This window comes from Amblyomma americanum, chromosome 3 (assembly GCF_052857255.1).
Source record: "Amblyomma americanum isolate KBUSLIRL-KWMA chromosome 3, ASM5285725v1, whole genome shotgun sequence".
NCBI classification, from domain to species: Eukaryota; Metazoa; Arthropoda; class Arachnida; order Ixodida; family Ixodidae; genus Amblyomma; species Amblyomma americanum.
The window spans coordinates 3768824-3788985 of NC_135499.1; the positions used below are offsets into that span (position 1 = coordinate 3768824).

Sequence of the window (20162 nt, forward strand, 5' to 3'; positions counted from 1 at the left end):
CAGCACTGCGCGCACACACACACACACAGCTTCAATTCGTTCCGTGCACACAAGGTTAGGACGCCAATCTGCACGTTCCAGAACTTGCCATGTCCGCTCTCTGTATGCCAACTGCCAAGCTAGGCCTTAGCCTCCACTTCCCACATTACATCTACTGGTTACTTACGCATGCAAGCATTGAGCACTCTGAGAACTCGCAGGCTTTAATCTCTTCACCCGCGCCCGGCTGGGATGCGGTCTCACTGGTGCCGACCGGCCACAAAAAAGGACAACTCTCGCGCCAGCAAGCGCCTCCGCGTTTCGGTAATAGACCTACTAAGCCCCGGCAGCGTGGTGATGGTCGAAAGGTCCGGCCGTACAAAGACACTGAAATGAAAGCGCCGTTGCCTGTCAAGCTCCCCCCCCCCCCCCCCCCCCCCGGCAGCAATGGGCATTCTGGCGCGCCCGATGAGCGTTTTTGCTTTCTAATGCGTGGTGGGCGGCCAGTTAGCCCCGACTGTCGCCTGCCAGGTACTCACAATTTGGGGCAGTGCTCCAGCCTCTTCTGAAATCTTTTATGTCGGGATTTCGCGCGCCTCTCTTTTTCCGTGCACACTGCTGTTCCCACTGCATAACGTGCAACGCCACTTCCAACCTGCCGCTGCCTATCCACAACGTGAACGCCTATTGCGGCCGAGAAGCGCGCCTTCACCTTGCCCTTCCTGTTTCTACCGTGTGAGTCACCCGCAGGCGTAGTCTGAGAGGACTCGGCTTTCTTGCGTTTAGAATACACTCGGCGGCGACGACTCTTTCTAGGTGTCCGATGGTTTTCTGCGTGCGCTTCCTTTGTTCCAGAATCATGCATGGAAACCTTCGCTGAATCCTCACGCAACTCTTTTCTGTCGCCCGGCGCGCTCAACGTGTCTGCGAATACCGCTGTTCTAGTTAGCGCAACTTGCGTTCTTTGTATCGACAGCTCGACCGACACGAGCGGCGCGTCCTCAGCTGCCAGTGATGGCCCCCTCGGCGACAACTTCATCAGAACCTGCTGTCACCTTTAATGTTTGTTGTGCGCTTTCGCAGTTCTGGGGAACTAATCTGCCTGGGACAGCGACGCCAGACTCATAATTAACATCTCTTAATTCCCGCCTCGCTTTCTGTGTTTCCAGCACCGGTACATTGTCTCGCTGGCCTGTTCTCGTGCTACACGCTCCGAACGAAGACGAACCGTTTCGCGCTTCAGTTCCAGCGATTCCCTCTCTACTTCTGCGATCTGCCGCCGTAGTTGCAGTATCGCTAACTGCGTCGATGTCGCCTCTAGTGCGGCGCTCTTCTGACCTCCGCCCGTATGGCCCTCGGGCGCCAATGGGTCCTTTTCTGGCATAGGAGTCAGCACCGTTTTCAATTCATTTGCATAATCGCCCAACCGCTGTCCATGCTGCGCATCCGTTAGTGGCGGAAGCTGCATTTGCATAAATTTTATTTCTTTAAGCTCAATTTGGAGCTTGAACTTTTCAATTTCAAACATTTGAGCCTAGCACTCTTTTTCTTTCCACAAAGCTTGCGTCATATTTTCTAGTGCCTGCTCTGTTGACGCGAGTTGCTCGATAGCGGCTATAGACCATTCCCCCTCGCGGCATCAATCCCTGCATCAGTCATTTTAATGTTACCGCATAGCATACGACTATTACACATACATGGCAATTTCGGAGAAAGCAGGAGGGTGTTCTACCTCTTTCGATGCTCCGACGACCGCAGCACTGTCGATCTTAGCGTGATGACAGCGGGCTCTCACGGCGGAAGGTAGACGCCCACGAGTTGATCCTGGTCCCTCAGCAGCTCACCGCGTCGGACCTAGCTTCACTTGGTCGCCTGGTTACTTTTCAGCAGATCGCTGACTCGAACCCTTTCGAGGTGGACGCCTGTAGTAAAGTCAGCGCGAACCGCGCAGCATCTCGAACAATGGTCGGCAGTGAACAACAACGTTTATTGCCCAGAACCGCGATTATATACCCTCTCGTACTGAGAGGGTTACAGAAGAGGGAGAGACGCATGAACGATAGGAACTCAGGCCAATAGGGGGGCGTGCGGCTGCCTTCGCTGGTCAGCACAAACCAAACAATTACAACATTTCTCCTCCCTTAAAAGTGAAACCGCTGTACCGGTTTTCTTATTCTGGTCGATCGTCTGAGCGTGGGCTGCAGGGGGTCAGTCAATCCCGCCGGAACCACTGGACGCTCCGTGATTGCTGGAGATGGTACTTCACTCTGGTCGGCTGCTAGCGGCTGAGGGCTTTGTTCTTGTTCCGACCCAGTGGTACTGGGCGTATGCACAGGTGACAGATCCGCACTGGTCACCTGGTCAGGACCGCCTTCTAACTGCGCTCTTGCAGTGGCCTCTACAGACGCAGTCCCTGGCGTAAACTCTTGACGACGGCGGACTTGGTCGACGTGGCGCGGCACTGCTCCGGTTGGCGTGTTCACTGTTACCATTCTCGCCCCCGAAGTGGTCTGTACCCTCCCAGGCACCCATCTTTTGCCGGTGCCGTAATTTCGCACGTATACGCTGCTGCCTGGCGAGATGGTCCAGTCGTGAGCGTCCGACGACGAGTCCACAGCTCTGGGTGGGAGACAAGTGTCTAGTCGGGAACGCAGCTGATAGCCGAGAAGCATCTCGGAAGGTGACCTTCCTTCTCTTTGGGCGGTCCGCCTGTAATTGAATAACAACCGCATGAGGTTATCTTCCAGCTGTCCGTCTCCCATTTTCCGCAACCCGTCCTTCACGGTCCGAACCGCTCTTTCTGCTGCTCCGTTAGATTGGGGATGGAAAGGCGCAGTGCGCAGGTGCACGATATTGTTTTTCGATATGAAAGTGGCGAATTCTTGACTTGTGAATTGTGTGCCATTATCGGACACGATTGTGCGTGGCACGCCAAACCGGCAAAACATGCTCCTTAAGCATCGGATTGTACTAGCTGTATTTGCGTGCTGCAAGGGTACTGCTTCAATCCACTTCGTGTGGGCATCAACCACTATTAGTATCATCTTGCCTGCTAACGGGCCTGCAAAATCGATCGGGCCTGCACCGGACCGCTGTCTTTGGCCAACTCACTGGTGGGGCTGCCGTAGGCATTGGCAGGCTTTGCACGCAGTTGCGGCACTGCGCAGACAAGTTTTGAATGTCCCTGTCCAGGCCTGGCCACCAAAATAATGACCGCGCGACTGATTGCATTGACGAGGAGCCCTGATGCGTTTCATGTAGCAGCTGCAGCATCCGTTCCCGCGCTTTCCGCGGTATCACCACTCTGTTGCCCCAGTAGATCAGACGGTGAGCCAACGATAGCTCCAGCTTACGATCAAAAAACGGCAACAAGTCTGGCGCCATTCCTTTAGTGGTTTGAGGCCATCCATGCAAAATGAAGTGCGTGACACTGGCTAACATCGGGTCCTTGGCCGTCAGCTCCTGCAATTCGTGCGTCGTCACTATACCTTCTTCCAGGGATTCCAATGAAAGGACATATTCCGGCGGTTCACCATCGGTCCCCGGTTCCATAGTCGGCGCTCGTAGCCTGCTGAGGGCATCTGCTGTCAGCAGCTGTTTCCCTGGCACGTACTGTAGCTTGTACTGGTAGCCACCCAAGAATAGCGCCCACCGTTGAATTCGCGCGGCAGCCATCGGTGGCGTCTGGCGGTCAGGTCTGAGCAGTCCCAGCAGTGGTTGATGGTCGGTCACCAGGGTAAACTGCCGACCTAGAAGATAGTCACGAAAGCGAGAAACGCCAAAGATGAGGGCTAGTGCTTCTCGCTCCAGCTGCGAGTAGTTTTGTTCTGCTTTTGTAAGTGTTCTGGAACGGAACCCAATTGGCCTGTGCTCATTTCCTATCGAATGAAACAGCACTGCGCCCACACCATACGGAGATGTGTCACACTCTAGTTTCAGCTCCTTGTTAGGATCAAAATGCACGAGAATTTGTGCATTTTTGAGGCTTTGTTTAGCTCGCTCGAACGCCAACTGCTGCGGCTGTAGCCACTCCCAACGGCTTCCTTTTTCCATGAGCCGATATAACGGGCTGAGCACAGTCGACATATTCGGCAGAAACCGTGCGTAGTACGTGAGCATACCAAGGAACGAACGTAGCTCGCTCACGTTACTCGGGCGCGGGGCTTGCATGATGGCGTCTACGTTCTTTTCCATAGGGTGTAGGCCTTGCCGATCGATACGATGCCCGAGGTAAGTCACTGAAGGCTGCCGGAACTTGCATTTGTCGGCCCTAAGCTTGACACCATGCTCTCGGAATCGTTCCAACACTTTCTTGAGCCGCGCTTCCTTGTCCCCTTTGCCTTCTGACACTAACACGTCGTCAAGGTAAGCTTGGACGCCTGGTAGCCCGCCGAGTACAGCGTCCATCTTCCTTTGAAATATAGCTGGGGCAGAAGCTATACCAAACGGGAGTCTGTTGTAACGAAAAAGTCCGCGATGTGTGTTAATGATACAAAGTCCGCGTGACGCTTCGTCAAGGGGCACTTGGTTGTACGCGTCCTTCAAATCCAAGGTGCTAAAGTATTCACCTCCATTTAAGTTTGCGAACATGTCCTCGATCACTGGAAGAGGGTAATGCTCGATATCACAGGCAGGGTTAAGCGTGACTTTGAAGTCTCCGCATATTCTTACGGTGCCATCTTTCTTCAAGACAACTACGATGGGCGTAGCCCATTCTGAATGTTGCACAGGAGATAAGACACCAAGGGACAATAACCGATCAATTTCACGAGAGACCTTATCACGGAAAGCGTAAGGAAGTGGTCTGGCCTTACAGAATTTCGGTGTCGCCGTTTCCTTTAGTTTTAGGCTGGCTGGCGGTCCCTTGATGAGCCCCTGGTCTATCGAAAAAACATCCTTATACTCAGCGAGCAGTCTGTTCACCATGTGGTCACTCGGCGTGTTTCCTGTTGTCGAATCCGGCGCAGTGAGTTCTTCCATCGTAACACCCGTCTTGCCAAGTGCCGCAATCAGATCGCGGCCGCATAGACTCGGTCCTGAACAGTCAAGCACCACTAGTGGACAGGTTACAGACACGTTCTTGAATTGCACCGGAAGTTCAAGTTCGCCAAGCACCGGCAGTTGTCCCGCGTAACATGACAACTTCACATGCGGCGATTTCAAGCGTGGCCACTGCGCTCTGTGTCGGTCGTAAACGTTCCGTGATATGACGCACACCGGGGATCCTGTGTCCACTTCCATGTCCAGATCTATTTCCCCCCACCGAAATGTGCGGCGTAACGGTGGTTCCAGGCCGTTTTTCCTACCAGAAATTAGCGTCCAGATGTGTGCCTCATCCTTGTTCTCGTTTCTAGACGCGGTTTCAACTGTCAGTGTCTTGACACTCGCGGTTCGCCTAGCAGCATTTTCATCTGTTCTCGCCCTGTAGCATTTCTTCGCCAAATGACCACGTTGCCTGCAGCGGAAACACCGTGCGTTAGCCCAGCGGCAGGCGTTATCATCGTGCTTCGTGCTTCCACATCGTCCGCACTCTTGCGCTGCCCCGCTGGTATCTCGCGACGAAGAGCGATGACTGGCTTGCATTCTTAGCACCGTTGGTGGTGCTCCACTGATATCGTTTGCATCGTTCTCGGCTGTTTCTGCTGCTATTGCCAGCGCTTCGGCCTCCTCCAGCGTCAAGTCTTTCTTCGCCAGTAACTGCTTGCGTAGGTTAGTTGAGCGTACACCGCAAACAATTCTATCCCGCAGCATTCGGTCTAGCGCACTCCCAAAGTTGCAGCCGTCTGCTATGCGCCGTATTTCGACCAGAAATGCGCGCACTGCCTCACCCTCTTGCTGGCAACGGGCGAAAAATTTATAGCTCTCCGCTATCTCGTGACGCTTCGGGTCGTAGTAGCTGTTTAAAGCTGCGACTGCTTCATCATAGGTGAGGGAATTCGGTGTCCGGGGTGCAATCCGTCCCGCTAACACTTGCACCGTCTGCGTGCTGAGTGCTGCCACAAGCAAGGCTCGCTGCTGCTTTGAGTCAGTAATAGCATTGGCTTCAAAATATGCTTCTGCCCTTATAAGGTACGCTTTCCACTTATCTGACGTGTCGTCGAAGGTCGGGAGCTGCAGGCTGGTCATAGTTCTCATCGGTGCTTCAAGTTGCGACAGGCTGTCGGCTTCAACTTTTACCGCATGGGTAGTTTCCGCACTCGTCGCCACTGTAGTAAAGTCAGCGCGAACCGCGCAGCATCTCGAACAATGGTCGGCAGTGAACAACAACGTTTATTGCCCAGAACCGCGATTATATACCCTCTCGTACTGAGAGGGTTACAGAAGAGGGAGAGACGCATGAACGATAGGAACTCAGGCCAATAGGGGGGCGTGCGGCTGCCTTCGCTGGTCAGCACAAACCAAACAATTACAACAACGCCTGCTTCTTTTCAGCAGCTCGCTGGCTCGAACCCTCGATGGCTTGTCTTTGCCCGGTTCCTTCAGCTCCTCGCTGACTTGAGCCTCCCACGACCTCTCGAACTCGACCCGTGATCCTAAAGCTATCGACGTCTTCTTTCGACGCAGCTTCACGTTTTCTCCTTTAGGACAAACCACTTGTCCACCGACTTGTTCTCACCTTCCGTCCAATGCCTCGAGTAGAAATAAGTTGCGATCCTGCCGAATGCGCCAGTTGATGGTGAAATCGAGGTTTCTTGATGACCCGGTGGTTCTAACTCGCAAAAATTCACGTTACTCGAAGAAAGGAAAAGGTTAACTATTTATTTACAACATAAATAAAACAAGAAGAAACAAAGCAAGGAGGAAACTATCTACATGACTAAATCGTTGATCAGACAAATTCAGCCCCCGTTCAACCCAGAGCGCTTATTTTAAACCCTCTGTCTCCGCCCTTAGCAGTGACAGCAACCAATAAGTTTAGAAGCGACTCACCTCACCAATCAGTGGTTAGGGAAAGGTAAATAAGGTTTCTGCCAACTAATCAGAGATTGGAGAAAGAGTGCTGATTAAACATTTGGGACAGGAGAGGTTGCAATCAAATACACAAAGAGCAAAAACGCGACCGCCCTCTCCCACGGCACCCACGGCACGGCCGTTACCGCTTTCCTATCTCTTTCGCACACGCGACTGACATATGCCGACGAGACGATCACTAAAGTTGTTTCAGAACATCGACAGAGATGAGGACAGTCTTTACGGGAATAGTCGGTTTCACGGTCACTCGACTAATATTCAGCCGTATCTCGTGCATTCCCGAAGCCTCGGCAACCCCTTGACAACGAACACATGTCGACAGCTGTACCTGGTTAGGCTTCTTAAGACGGGCTATGCCCGTGACAGCGCGGAGTAAACAAGGACGTCCGCCGCACGAAGGGGAGGCAGGGACGGGACGGGCCCCTTTGTTGGCGACTTCCGACCGCACTGCGGCGGCCTTCTTTGCGTCCACGAGACCGACCAGTTCGCTAAAAGGTCAGCGAACTCCACACCATCCAAGCACCATCCGGTATATCCACGGAACACCTGGGCGCCACCCCATTGCCTGGTACGGCCACCCGCCATTTCACGCGACACTCCATTATTCCCGCATTCCGAAGTCCTTCCTTTCGGTCTTTGTTCGACGCCTGCCACATTTCTGGCGATGATGGACACTGTCCTCGCCGGTCTTAAAAGGCAGTGTTGCCTAGTCTATCTCGACGACGTGGTGGTTTTCGCCGACTCGTTTAGTCCACATCTTGAACGCCTGCGAACGGCCCTCGAAGCCCTTCGTTCAGCTAACCTGATATTGAAGCCCAAAAATGCCATTTCGGCTACCAGGAGCTGAAATTTCTCGGCCATGTCGTTAGCGCCGCTACCGTGAAGCCCCACCCTGATAAGCTTGCAGCGGCTGCGGAATCACGTGAAAAGAAATCTGTTTGCCGCTTTGTCGGGGTCTGCAGTTACTATCGGCTTTTTGCCCGAGATTTCCCTGACCTCGCAGAACCGCTGACTCGTCTCACCCGCGACATTATACCTTTTGTTTTGACCCACGAGCAAGACTAGGCTTTCGCCGAACGCCGCCTGCGCTTCAAACGCCACCCGTTCTTGACACTGAAATGCACACCGACGTCAGCAACATCGGCCTCGGCGCGGTTCTCATGCAACTCCAGGATGGCTTTGAACGAGACATCGCTTATGCAAGCCGCACTCTGTCGCACGCAGAGATGAACTATTCCACGACAGAAAAAGAATGACCCGCCATTATTTGGGCCGCTGCGAAATTTCGTCCCCACCTTTATGTTCGCCCTTTCAAAGTGGTCACTGACTACCACTCCGTGTGTTGGTTGGCGAACCTGCGTCACCTGCCTGGACGCCTGGCGCGATGAAGCCTTCGCCTGCAGGAGTTTCACCTCACCACCACCTAAAAGTCCGGATATAAGCATGCAGACGTCGACACCCTATCTCGTGCGCCTGTCGAACTCGCAACCCCCGATGCGGATGACGACATCAGTTTCCTTGGGGCTGTCCATTCTTCTGCTCTGTCAACCCAGCAGCGCGCCGATCCTGTGTTGCGATCCCTCATCGATTATTTAGAAGGTCAACCAGCCACCATCCCTAAAGGCTTATCTCGACACCTGTCCTCTTCTACCCTGAAACGAGCCGTGCTCTTGAAGTACCCTTGTTCCAGTTGGCGATCTTACCTCCTCGTAGTCTCCACAGCTCTTCGAGAGGAAATCCTTTCTGCGTGCCAGAAGGAACCAACCTCTGGTCATTTGGGATACTCTCGCACGCTTTCCAGAATACGCCAGCTGTTCTACTGGCCCAAACTTGCCACTGTTGTTAAACGCTATGTGCATAGCTGTCGGCAATGTCGGGCCTTCAAAGCCTCCTGGTCTCCTCCAACCTATTGCACCACGACGTGCCCCGTTCGATCAGGTCGACTTGGACCTTTAGGCCTTTTTCCCTTTGTTCGGGTGGAAACCGGCGCATCACCGTTGCCACTGATTTCCTCCCTCGATACGCCGAGGCCAAAGCTTTACCCCGTCGCGCAGTGTGCGAGGCTGCGGATGTCTGTCTTCATGAATCAGATCATAAACTTTGGCACGGCGCCCCGACCCTACGTCATTACCGAGAAAGGGAACGCCTTCCCATCCCAGATTATGACTGAAATTTTTCAACTCGGCGGGACGACCAATCGTAAAACTACTGGTTACCACCCGCAGGCAAACGGGCTGACAGAGCGGCTTAATAAGACCATGGCGGCCATGCTGGCGTTGTACGTCGATGTCCAACACAGGACTTTCGACGTGATCGTACTGTACGCGACAGTCGCCTACAATACAGCAGTTCAAGGCGCGACCCGTTTCACACCGTACCGCCTTCTCTACGGCAGAGAGGTATAAACGATGCCCGACGCAATGCTCCCTTGCGCAACCCATTACCAGCTTTCTGCTGACGCTGAGCAGTTTGCCCACGAAGCCGAGCAGGCTCGTCGGCTAGCAACAATCCACATCACACAGCAACAAGATAAAGACTCGCGCAGGTACAACTTTGAGCACAGAGTATTCTACAATCCCAGCGACCAGGTTTGGGTGTGAATACCTGCTCGACGACGACGCCTGTCCTAAAAACTAATTTCTCGCTATTTCGGTACTCATAAACTCATGCGCCGCGTGAGCGACGTTAATTACGAGGTACTCCAGGACGGGTCACTTCCGGAACATAGACTACCCCATCCAGGGATCGTCCATGTTTTAAGCATGAAGCCACATATTCAGGAAAATTTACGCATATTAACCAGAACCAATCATAAAAATAATTCGTTATTTTCTATACGCGGGCGCCAACTATAAAAACGGCTTTTCGGCTGTAAAAAGCGACAATCTATACCATAGCAGCTATGTGTCAAAGATGGCGGGCGATCATCTGAAACACTGGCAAGGCCTGGCGAAGGCTCGTTCACTGCGGGGCGTTTATTTGGAGATCGCTGAGTAATTTAAAGTTTGTGATCAAACAAAAAGGACAATCTTTATCTTAGGGGACACCGAAGCCAAATGATGCAACAGACCTGTGCGGAAGAGTGTGGTCAGTACATGGCCATGATATGCCGCCAACTGCAACGACTGTCCGGATTCCGTGGTTTTTGAAGGCCGTGATGAAAGATGTAGTGCCCCTAGTGGAAGGCAACCAAGCCGCGTTAAGGAGGACGGCCCCCTCGATTTAGCTGACACTTCTTGATGTGCCTGGGCGGGCGAAGGGATGCTCGCTGCGATCACAATCAGAACAATCTTGATCTTGAAGGGACATCAAAACGAAACGACGTATTAGACCTGTGTGGAAGAGTGTGGTCAGTACATGGCCATAATATGCCGCGAACTGCAACGGTTGTCCGGATTCCGAGGTATTTTGAATGCCGGAAAAATCGGTATAGTGCCCCTAGCGGAAACCAACCAAAGAGCGTTGATGAAAACGACCCCCTCGATTTCGCTGGCACTTCTTGATGTGCCTGGGTGGGCGAAGGGATGCTCGCTGCGGTCACAATCAGAGCAATCTTGATTTTGAGGGGACACCGAAGGTAAACGATGCAATAGACCTGCGTGACAGTGTGGTCAGTACATGGCCATGATATGCCGCGAACTGCAACGACTGTCCGGATTCCGAGGCGCTTTGAATGCCGAGATAATCGATGTAGCGCCCCTAGCGGAAGCCATCCAAAGAGCATTGATGAAAACGGCCTCCTCGATTTCGCTGTCAGTTCTTGATGTGCCTGAGTGGGCGAAGGGATGCTCGCTGCGATCACAATCAGAACAATCTTGATCTTGACGGGACATCGAAACCAAACGATGCAATAGACTTGCGTTACAGAGTATGGTCAGTACATGGCCATAATATGGCGCCAACGGCAACGACTGTCCGGATTCCGAGGCATTTTGAATGCCGAGATAATCGATGTAGCGCCCCTGGCGGAAGCCAACCAAAAAGCTTTGTTGAAAACGGCCCCCTCGATTTCGCTGACACTTCTTGATGTGCCTGAGTGGGCGAAGGGATGCTCGCTGCGATCAGAATTAGAACAATCTTGATCTTGACGGGACATTGAAGCCAAACAATGCAACAGACCTGCGTGACAGAGTATGGTCAGTACATAAACATAATATGCCGCCAACTGCAACGACTGTCGGGATTCCGAGGCTTTTAGAATGCCGATATAAACGATGTGGCGCCCTTAGTGGAAGCCCACCAAGCCAGGTTGATGAGAACGGCCCCCTCGATTTCGCTGACACTTCTTGATGCGCCTGGGTAGGCGAAGGGATGCACGCTGTGATCACAATCAGAACAATCTTGATCTTGAGGGGACACCGAAGACAAACGACGCAATAGACCTGTGTGGAAGAGTGTGGTCAGTACATGGCCATAATATGCCGCGAACTGCAACGACTGTCCGGATTCCGAGGCATTTTGAATGCCGAGATAATCGATGTAGCGCCCCTAGCGGAAGCCAACCAAGCCGCGTTGATGAGGACGGCCACCTCGATTTCGCTGAGACTACTTGATGCGCCTGGTTGGGCGAAGGGATGCTCGCTGCGGTCACAATCAGGACAATCTTTATCTTGAGGGGACACCGAAGCCAAACGATGCAATAAACCTTTGTGGACGAGTGTGGTCAGTAGATGGCCATAATATGCCGCGAACTGCAACGACTGTCCGGATTCCGAGGCACTTTGAATGCCGAGATAATTGATGTAGCGCCCCTGGCGGAAGCCAACCAAGAAGCGTTGATGAAAACGGCCCCCTCGATTTCGCTGACATTTCTTGATGTTCCTGAGTGGGCGAAGGGATGCTCGCTGCGATCACAATCAGAACAATCTTGATCTTGACGGGACATCGAAACCAAACGATGCAATAGACCTGCGTTACAGAGTATGGTCAGTACATGGCCATAATGTGGCGCAAACTGCAACGACTGTCCGGATTCCGAGGCTTTTTGAATGCCGAGATAATCGATGTAGCGCCCCTAGCGGAAGCAATCCAATGAGCATTGATGAAAACGGCCCCCTCGATTTCGCTGTCATTTCTTGATGTGCCTGAGTGGGCGAAGGGATGCTCGCTGCGATCACAATCAGAACAATCTTGATCTTGACGGGACATCGAAACCAAACGATGCAAGAGACCTGCCTTACAGAGTATGGTCAGTATATGGCCATAATATGGCGCAAACTGCAACGACTGTCCGGATTCCGAGGCTTTTTGAATGCCGAGTTAATCGATGTAGCGCCCCTAGCGGAAGCCATCCAAAGAGCATTGATGAAAACGGCCCCCTCGATTTCGCTGTCATTTCTTGATGTGCCTGAGTGGGCGAAGGGATGCTCGCTGCGATCACAATCAGAACAATCTTGATCTTGACGGGACATCGAAACCAAACGATGCAATAGACCTGCGTTACAGAGTATGGTCAGTACATGGCCATAATATGGCGCCAACTGCAACGACTGTCCGGATTCCGAGGCATTTTGAATGCCGAGATAATCGATGTAGTGCCCCTAGCAGAAGCCAACCAAAGAGCGTTGATGAAAACGGCCCCCTCGATTTCGCTGTCATTTCTTGATGTGCCTAGGTGGGCGAAGGGACGCTCGCTGCTATCACAATCAGAACAATCTTGATCTTGAGGGGATACCGAGGACAAATGATGCAATAAACCTGCGTGGAAGAGTGTGGTCAGCAGATGGCCATAATATGCCTCTAACTGCAACGACTGTCCGGATTCCGAGGCATTTTGAATACCGAGATAATCGATGTAGCGCCCCTAGCAGAAGCCAACCAAAGAGAGTTGATGAAAACGCCCCCCTCGATTTGCTGTCACTTCTTGATGAGCCTGGGTGGGCGAAGGGTTGGTCGCTGCTATCACAATCAGAACATTCTTGATCTTGAGGGGATACCGAAGACAAACGATGCAATACACCTGTGTGGAAGAGTGTGGTCAGTACATGGCCATAATATGCCACTAGCTGCAACGATTGTCCGGATTCCGAGGTATTTTAAATGCCGAGCAAATCGATGTAGCGCCCCTAGCAGAAGCCAACCAAAGAGCGTTGAAGAAAACGGCCCCCTCGATTTCGCTGTCTCTTCTTGATGTGGCTGGGTGGGCGAAGGGATGCTCGCTGCGATCACTATCAGAACAATCTTGATCTTGAAGAGATACCGAAGACAAACGATGCAATAGACCTGTGTGGAAGAGTGTGGTCAGTACATAACCATAATATGCCTCTAACTGCAACGACTGTCCGGATTCCGAGGTATTTTGAATGCCGAGCAAATCAATGTAGCGCCCCTAGCAGAAGCCGACCAAGGAGCGTTGATGAAAACGCCCCGTCGATTTTGCTGTCACTTCTTGACACGCCTGGGTGGGCGAAGGGATGCTCGCTGCTATCACAATCAGGACAATCTTTATCTTGAGGGGACACCGAAGCCAAACGATGCAATAAACGTTTGTGGACGAGTGTGGTCAGCAGATGGCCATAATATGCCTCTAACTGCAACGACTGTCCGGATTCCGAGGCATTTTGAATACCGAGATAATCGATGTAGCGTGCCTAGGGGAATCCAACCAAGCAGCGTTGATGAAAACGGCCCCCTCGATTTAGCTGACACTTCTTGATGTGCCTGGGTGGGCGGAGGGATGCTCGCTGCGATCACAATCAGAACAATCTTCATCTTGAAGGGACACCGAAGCCAAACGATGCAATAGACTTGGGTGACAGAGTGTGGTCAGTACATTGCCATAATATGCCGCCAACTACAACGACTGTTCGGATTCCAAGGTTTTTTGAATGCCGATATCAACGATGTATCGACCCTAGCGGAAGCCAACCAAGCAGCGTTGATGAAAACGGCCTCCTCGATATCGCTGACACTTCTTGATGCTCGTGGGTGGGCGAAGGGATGCTCGCTGCGGTCACCATCAGAACAATATTGATCTTGAGGGAACACCGAAGGCAAACGATGCAATAGACCTGTGTGGAAGAGTGTGGTCAGTACATGGCCATAATATGCCACTAACTGCAACGACTGTCCGGATGCCGAGGTATTTTGAATGCCGAGAAAATCGATGTAGCGCCCCTAGCCGAAGCCAACCAAAGAGAGTTGATGAAAACGCCCCCCTCGATTTGCTGTCACTTCTTGATGAGCCTGGGTGGGCGAAGGGTTGGTCGCTGCTATCACAATCAGAACATTCTTGATCTTGAGGGGATACCGAAGACAAACGATGCAATACACCTGTGTGGAAGAGTGTGGTCAGTACATGGCCATAATATGCCACTAGCTGCAACGATTGTCCGGATTCCGAGGTATTTTAAATGCCGAGCAAATCGATGTAGCGCCCCTAGCAGAAGCCAACCAAAGAGCGTTGAAGAAAACGGCCCCCTCGATTTCGCTGTCTCTTCTTGATGTGGCTGGGTGGGCGAAGGGATGCTCGCTGCGATCACTATCAGAACAATCTTGATCTTGAAGAGATACCGAAGACAAACGATGCAATAGACCTGTGTGGAAGAGTGTGGTCAGTACATAGCCATAATGTACCTCTAACTGGAACGACTGTCCGGATTCCGAGGTATTTTGAATGCCGAGAAAATCGATGTAGCGCCCCTAGCGGAAGCCAGCCAAAGAGCATTGATGAAAACGGCCCCCTCGATTTCGCTGGCACTTCTTGATGTGCCTAGGTGGGCGAAGGGACGCTCGCTGCGATCACAATCAGAACAATCTTAATCTTGAAGGGATACCGAAGACAAACGATGCAATAACCTGTGTGGAAGAGTGTGGTCAGTACGTGGCCATAATATGCCACTAACGGCACAACTGTCCGGATTCCGAGGTATTTTGAATGCCGAGCAAATCGATGTAGCGCCCCTAGCGGAAGCCAGCCAAAGAGCATTGATGAAAACGGCCCCCCTCGATTTCGCTATCGCTTCTTGACGCGCCTGGGTGGGCAAAGGGATGCTCGCTGCTATCACAATCAGAACAATCTTGATCTTGCGGGGATACCGAAGACAAACCATGCCATAAACCTGCGTGGAAGAGTGTGGTCAGTACGTGGCCATATTATGCCACTAACTGCAACGACTGTCCGGATTCCGAGGTATTTTGAATGCCGAGCAAATCGATGTAGCGCCCCTAGCGGAAGCCAGCCAAAGAGCATTGATGAAAACGGCCCCCTCGATTTCGCTGGCACTTCATGATGGGCCTAGGTGGGCGAACGGACGCTCGCTGCGATCACAATCAGAACAATCTTAATCTTGAAGGGATACCGAAGACAAACGATGCAATAGACCTGTGTGGAAGAGTGTGGTCAGTACGTGGCCATATTATGCCACTAACTGCAACGACTGTCCGGATTCCGAGGTATTTTGAATGCCGAGCAAATCGATGTAGCGCCCCTAGCGGAAGCCAGCCAAAGAGCATTGATGAAAACGGCCCCCTCGATTTCGCTGGCACTTCTTGATGGGCCTAGGTGGGCGAACGGACGCTCGCTGCGATCACAATCAGAACAATCTTAATCTTGAAGGGATACCGAAGACAAACGATGCAATAGACCTGTGTGGAAGAGTGTGGTCAGTACGTGGCCATATTATGCCACTAACTGCAACGACTGTCCGGATTCCGAGGTATTTTGAATGCCGTGAAAATCGATGTAGCGCCCCTAGCAGAAGCCAACCAAAGAGCGTTGATGAAAACGGCCCCCTCGATTTCGCTGGCACTTCTTGATGTGCCTAGGTGATCGAAGGGACGCTCGTTGCGATCACAATCAGAACAATCTTAATCTTGAAGGGATACCGAAGACAAACGATGCAATAGACCTGTGTGGAAGAGTGTGGTCAGTACATGGCCATAATATGCCACTAACTGCAACAACTGTCCGGATTAGGAGGTATTTTGAATGCCGAGAAAATCGATGTAGCGCCCCTAGCAGAAGCCAACCAAAGAGCGTTGATGAAAACGGCCCCCTCGATTTCGCTGGCACTTCTTGATGGGCCTAGGTGGGCGAACGGACGCTCGCTGCTATCACAATCAGAACAATCTTTATCTTGGGGGGATACTGAAGACAAACGATGCAATAAACGTGCGTGGAAGAGGGTGGTCAGTACATGGCCATAATATGCCACTAACTGCAACGACTGTCCGGATTCCGAGGCTTATTGAATGCCGAGCAAATCGATGTATGCCCCTAGCAGAAGCCAACCAAATAGCGTTGATGAAAACGGCCCCCTCCATTTCGCTGGCACTTCTTTATGTGCCTAGGTATGCGAAGGGACGCTCGCTGCGATCACAATCAGAACAATGTTAATCTTGAAGGGATACCGAAGACAAACGATGCAATAGACCTGTGTGGAAGAGTGTGGTCAGTACATGGCCATATTATGCCACTAACTGCAACGACTGTCCGGGTACCGAGGTATTTTGAATGCCGTGAAAATCGATGTAGCGCCCCTAGCGGAAGCCAGCCAAAGAGCATTGATGAAAACGGTCCCCTCGATTTCTATGGCACTTCTTGATGTGCCTAGGTGGGCGAAGGGACGCTCGCTGCGATCACGATCAGAACAATCTTAATCTTGAAGGGATACCGAAGACAAACGATGCAATAACCTGTGTGGAAGATTGTGGTCAGTACTTGGCCATATTATGCCACTAACTGCAACGACTGTCCGGATTCCGAGGTATATTGAATGCCGAGCAAATCGATGTAGCGCCCCTAGCAGAAGCCAACCAAAGAGCGTTGATGAAAACGGCCCCCTCGATTTCCCTGGCACTTCTTGATGTGCCTAGGTGGGCGAAGGGACGCTCGCTGCGATCACAATCAGAACAATCTTAATTTTGAAGGGATACCGAAGACAAACCATGCCATAAACCTGCGTGGAAGAGTGTGGTCAGTACGTGGCCATATTATGCCACTAACTGCAACGACTGTCCGGATTCCGAGGTATTTTGAATGCCGAGCAAATCGATGTAGCGCCCCTAGCGGAAGCCAGCCAAAGAGCATTGATGAAAACGGCCCCCTCGATTTCGCTGGCACTTCTTGATGGGCCTAGGTGGGCGAACGGACGCTCGCTGCGATCACAATCAGAACAATCTTAATCTTGAAGGGATACCGAAGACAAACGATGCAATAGACCTGTGTGGAAGAGTGTGGTCAGTACGTGGCCATATTATGCCACTAACTGCAACGACTGTCCGGATTCCGAGGTATTTTGAATGCCGTGAAAATCGATGTAGCGCCCCTAGCAGAAGCCAACCAAAGAGCGTTGATGAAAACGGCCCCCTCGATTTCGCTGGCACTTCTTGATGTGCCTAGGTGATCGAAGGGACGCTCGTTGCGATCACAATCAGAACAATCTTAATCTTGAAGGGATACCGAAGACAAACGATGCAATAGACCTGTGTGGAAGAGTGTGGTCAGTACATGGCCATAATATGCCACTAACTGCAACAACTGTCCGGATTAGGAGGTATTTTGAATGCCGAGAAAATCGATGTAGCGCCCCTAGCAGAAGCCAACCAAAGAGCGTTGATGAAAACGGCCCCCTCGATTTCGCTGGCACTTCTTGATGGGCCTAGGTGGGCGAACGGACGCTCGCTGCTATCACAATCAGAACAATCTTTATCTTGGGGGGATACTGAAGACAAACGATGCAATAAACGTGCGTGGAAGAGGGTGGTCAGTACATGGCCATAATATGCCACTAACTGCAACGACTGTCCGGATTCCGAGGCTTATTGAATGCCGAGCAAATCGATGTATGCCCCTAGCAGAAGCCAACCAAATAGCGTTGATGAAAACGGCCCCCTCCATTTCGCTGGCACTTCTTTATGTGCCTAGGTATGCGAAGGGACGCTCGCTGCGATCACAATCAGAACAATGTTAATCTTGAAGGGATACCGAAGACAAACGATGCAATAGACCTGTGTGGAAGAGTGTGGTCAGTACATGGCCATATTATGCCACTAACTGCAACGACTGTCCGGGTACCGAGGTATTTTGAATGCCGTGAAAATCGATGTAGCGCCCCTAGCGGAAGCCAGCCAAAGAGCATTGATGAAAACGGTCCCCTCGATTTCTATGGCACTTCTTGATGTGCCTAGGTGGGCGAAGGGACGCTCGCTGCGATCACGATCAGAACAATCTTAATCTTGAAGGGATACCGAAGACAAACGATGCAATAACCTGTGTGGAAGATTGTGGTCAGTACTTGGCCATATTATGCCACTAACTGCAACGACTGTCCGGATTCCGAGGTATATTGAATGCCGAGCAAATCGATGTAGCGCCCCTAGCAGAAGCCAACCAAAGAGCGTTGATGAAAACGGCCCCCTCGATTTCCCTGGCACTTCTTGATGTGCCTAGGTGGGCGAAGGGACGCTCGCTGCGATCACAATCAGAACAATCTTAATTTTGAAGGGATACCGAAGACAAACGATGCAATAGACCTGTGTGGAAGAGTGTGGTCAGTACATGGCCATAATATGCCACTAACTGCAACGACTGTCCGGATTCCGAGGTATATTGAATGCCGAGCAAATCGACGTAGCGCCCCTAGCAGAAGCCAACCAAAGAGCGTTGATGAAAACGGCCCCCTCGATTTCGCTGGCACTTCTTGATGTGCCTAGGTGGGCGAAGAGACGCTCGCTGCGATCACAATCAGAACAATGTTAATCTTGAAGGGATACCGAAGACAAACGATGCAATAGACATGTGTGGAAGAGTGTGGTCAGTACGTGGCCATATTATGCCGCTAACTGCAACGACTGTCCGGATTCTGAGGTAAATTGAATGCCCAGCAAATCGATGTAGCGCCCCTAGCAGAAGCCAACCTAAGAGCGTTGATGAAAACGGCCCCCTCGATTTTGCTGGCACTTCTTGATGTGCCTAGGTGGGCGAAGGGACGCTCGCTGCGATCACAATCAGAACAATGTTAATCTTGAAGGGATACCGAAGACAAACGATGCAATAGACCTGTGTGGAAGAGTGTGGTCAGTACGTGGCCATATTATGCCACTAACTGCAACGACTGTCCGGATTCCGAGGTATTTTGAATGCCGAGCAAATCGATGTAGCGCCCCTAGCGGAAGCCAGCCAAAGAGCATTGATGAAAACGGCCCCCTCGATTTCGCTGGCACTTCTTGATGGGCCTAGGTGGGCGAACGGACGCTCGCTGCGATCACAATCAGAACAATCTTAATCTTGAAGGGATACCGAAGACAAACGATGCAATAGACCTGTGTGGAAGAGTGTGGTCAGTACGTGGCCATATTATGCCACTAACTGCAACGACTGTCCGGATTCCGAGGTATTTTGAATGCCGTGAAAATCGATGTAGCGCCCCTAGCAGAAGCCAACCAAAGAGCGTTGATGAAAACGGCCCCCTCGATTTCGCTGGCACTTCTTGATGTGCCTAGGTGATCGAAGGGACGCTCGCTGCGATCACAATCAGAACAATCTTAATCTTGAAGGGATACCGAAGACAAACGATGCAATAGACCTGTGTGGAAGAGTGTGGTCAGTACATGGCCATAATATGCCACTAACTGCAACAACTGTCCGGATTATGAGGTATTTTGAATGCCGAGCAAATCGATGTAGCGCCCCTAGCAGAAGCCAGCCAAAGAGCATTGATGAATACGGCTCCCTCGATTTCGCTGGCACTTCTTGATGTGCCTAGGTGGGCGAAGGGACGCTCGCTGCGATCACAATCAGAACAATCTTAATCTTGAAGGGATACCGAAGACAAACGATGCAATAGACCTGTATGGAAGAGTGTGGTCAGTACGTGGCCATAATATACCTCTAACTGCAACGACTTTCCGGATTCCTAGGTATTTTGAAGGCCGAGAACATCGATGTAGCGCCCCTAGCGGAAGCCAAGCAAAGAGCGTTGATGAAAACGGCCCCCTCGATTTCGCTGGCACTTCTTGATGTGCCTTGGTGGACGATGGGATGCTCGCCGCGATCACAATCAGAACAATCTTGATCTTAAGAGGATTCCGAAGAGAAACGATGCAATAGACCTTGTGGAAGAGTGTGGTCAGTACGTGGCCATAATATGCCTCTGACTGCAACGGCTGTCCGGATTCCGAGGTATTTTGAATGCCGAGAAAATAAATGTAGCGCCCCTAGCGGAAGCCAGCCAAAGAGCATTGATGAAAACGGCCCCCTCGATTTCGCT

At 51.7% G+C, this 20162-nt stretch overlaps 2 protein-coding genes across 2 annotated transcripts in view; one reads left to right on the forward strand and one right to left on the reverse strand.

Annotated features, from left to right (window-relative positions):
- The window catches only part of LOC144124420 (uncharacterized), a 662500-nt gene that overhangs the window by 490167 nt on the left and 152171 nt on the right, over positions 1-20162 (forward strand). The window lies entirely within an intron of this gene.
- Positions 3004-6261, reverse strand: LOC144126299 (uncharacterized). The gene is made up of 2 exons (XM_077660390.1): positions 4794-6261; positions 3004-3728 (listed from the first exon to the last, which is right to left on the reverse strand). Exons 1-2 carry the CDS (start codon positions 6112-6114, stop codon positions 3004-3006), a joined length of 2046 nt encoding a protein of 681 aa, XP_077516516.1. The 5' UTR covers positions 6115-6261.

What these genes read in the sequence shown, in the direction of transcription:
- LOC144126299 (XM_077660390.1), bottom strand. Translation starts at nt 6,114, where the DNA reads ATGAGAACTATGACCAGCCTGCAGCTCCCGACCTTCGACGACACGTCA. An exon ending in AACGGCGACACCGAAATTCT is followed by an intron (nt 3,729 to 4,793) that starts GTAAGGCCAGAC and finishes ACTATCTTCTAG; the next exon opens with GTCGGCAGTTTACCCTGGTG.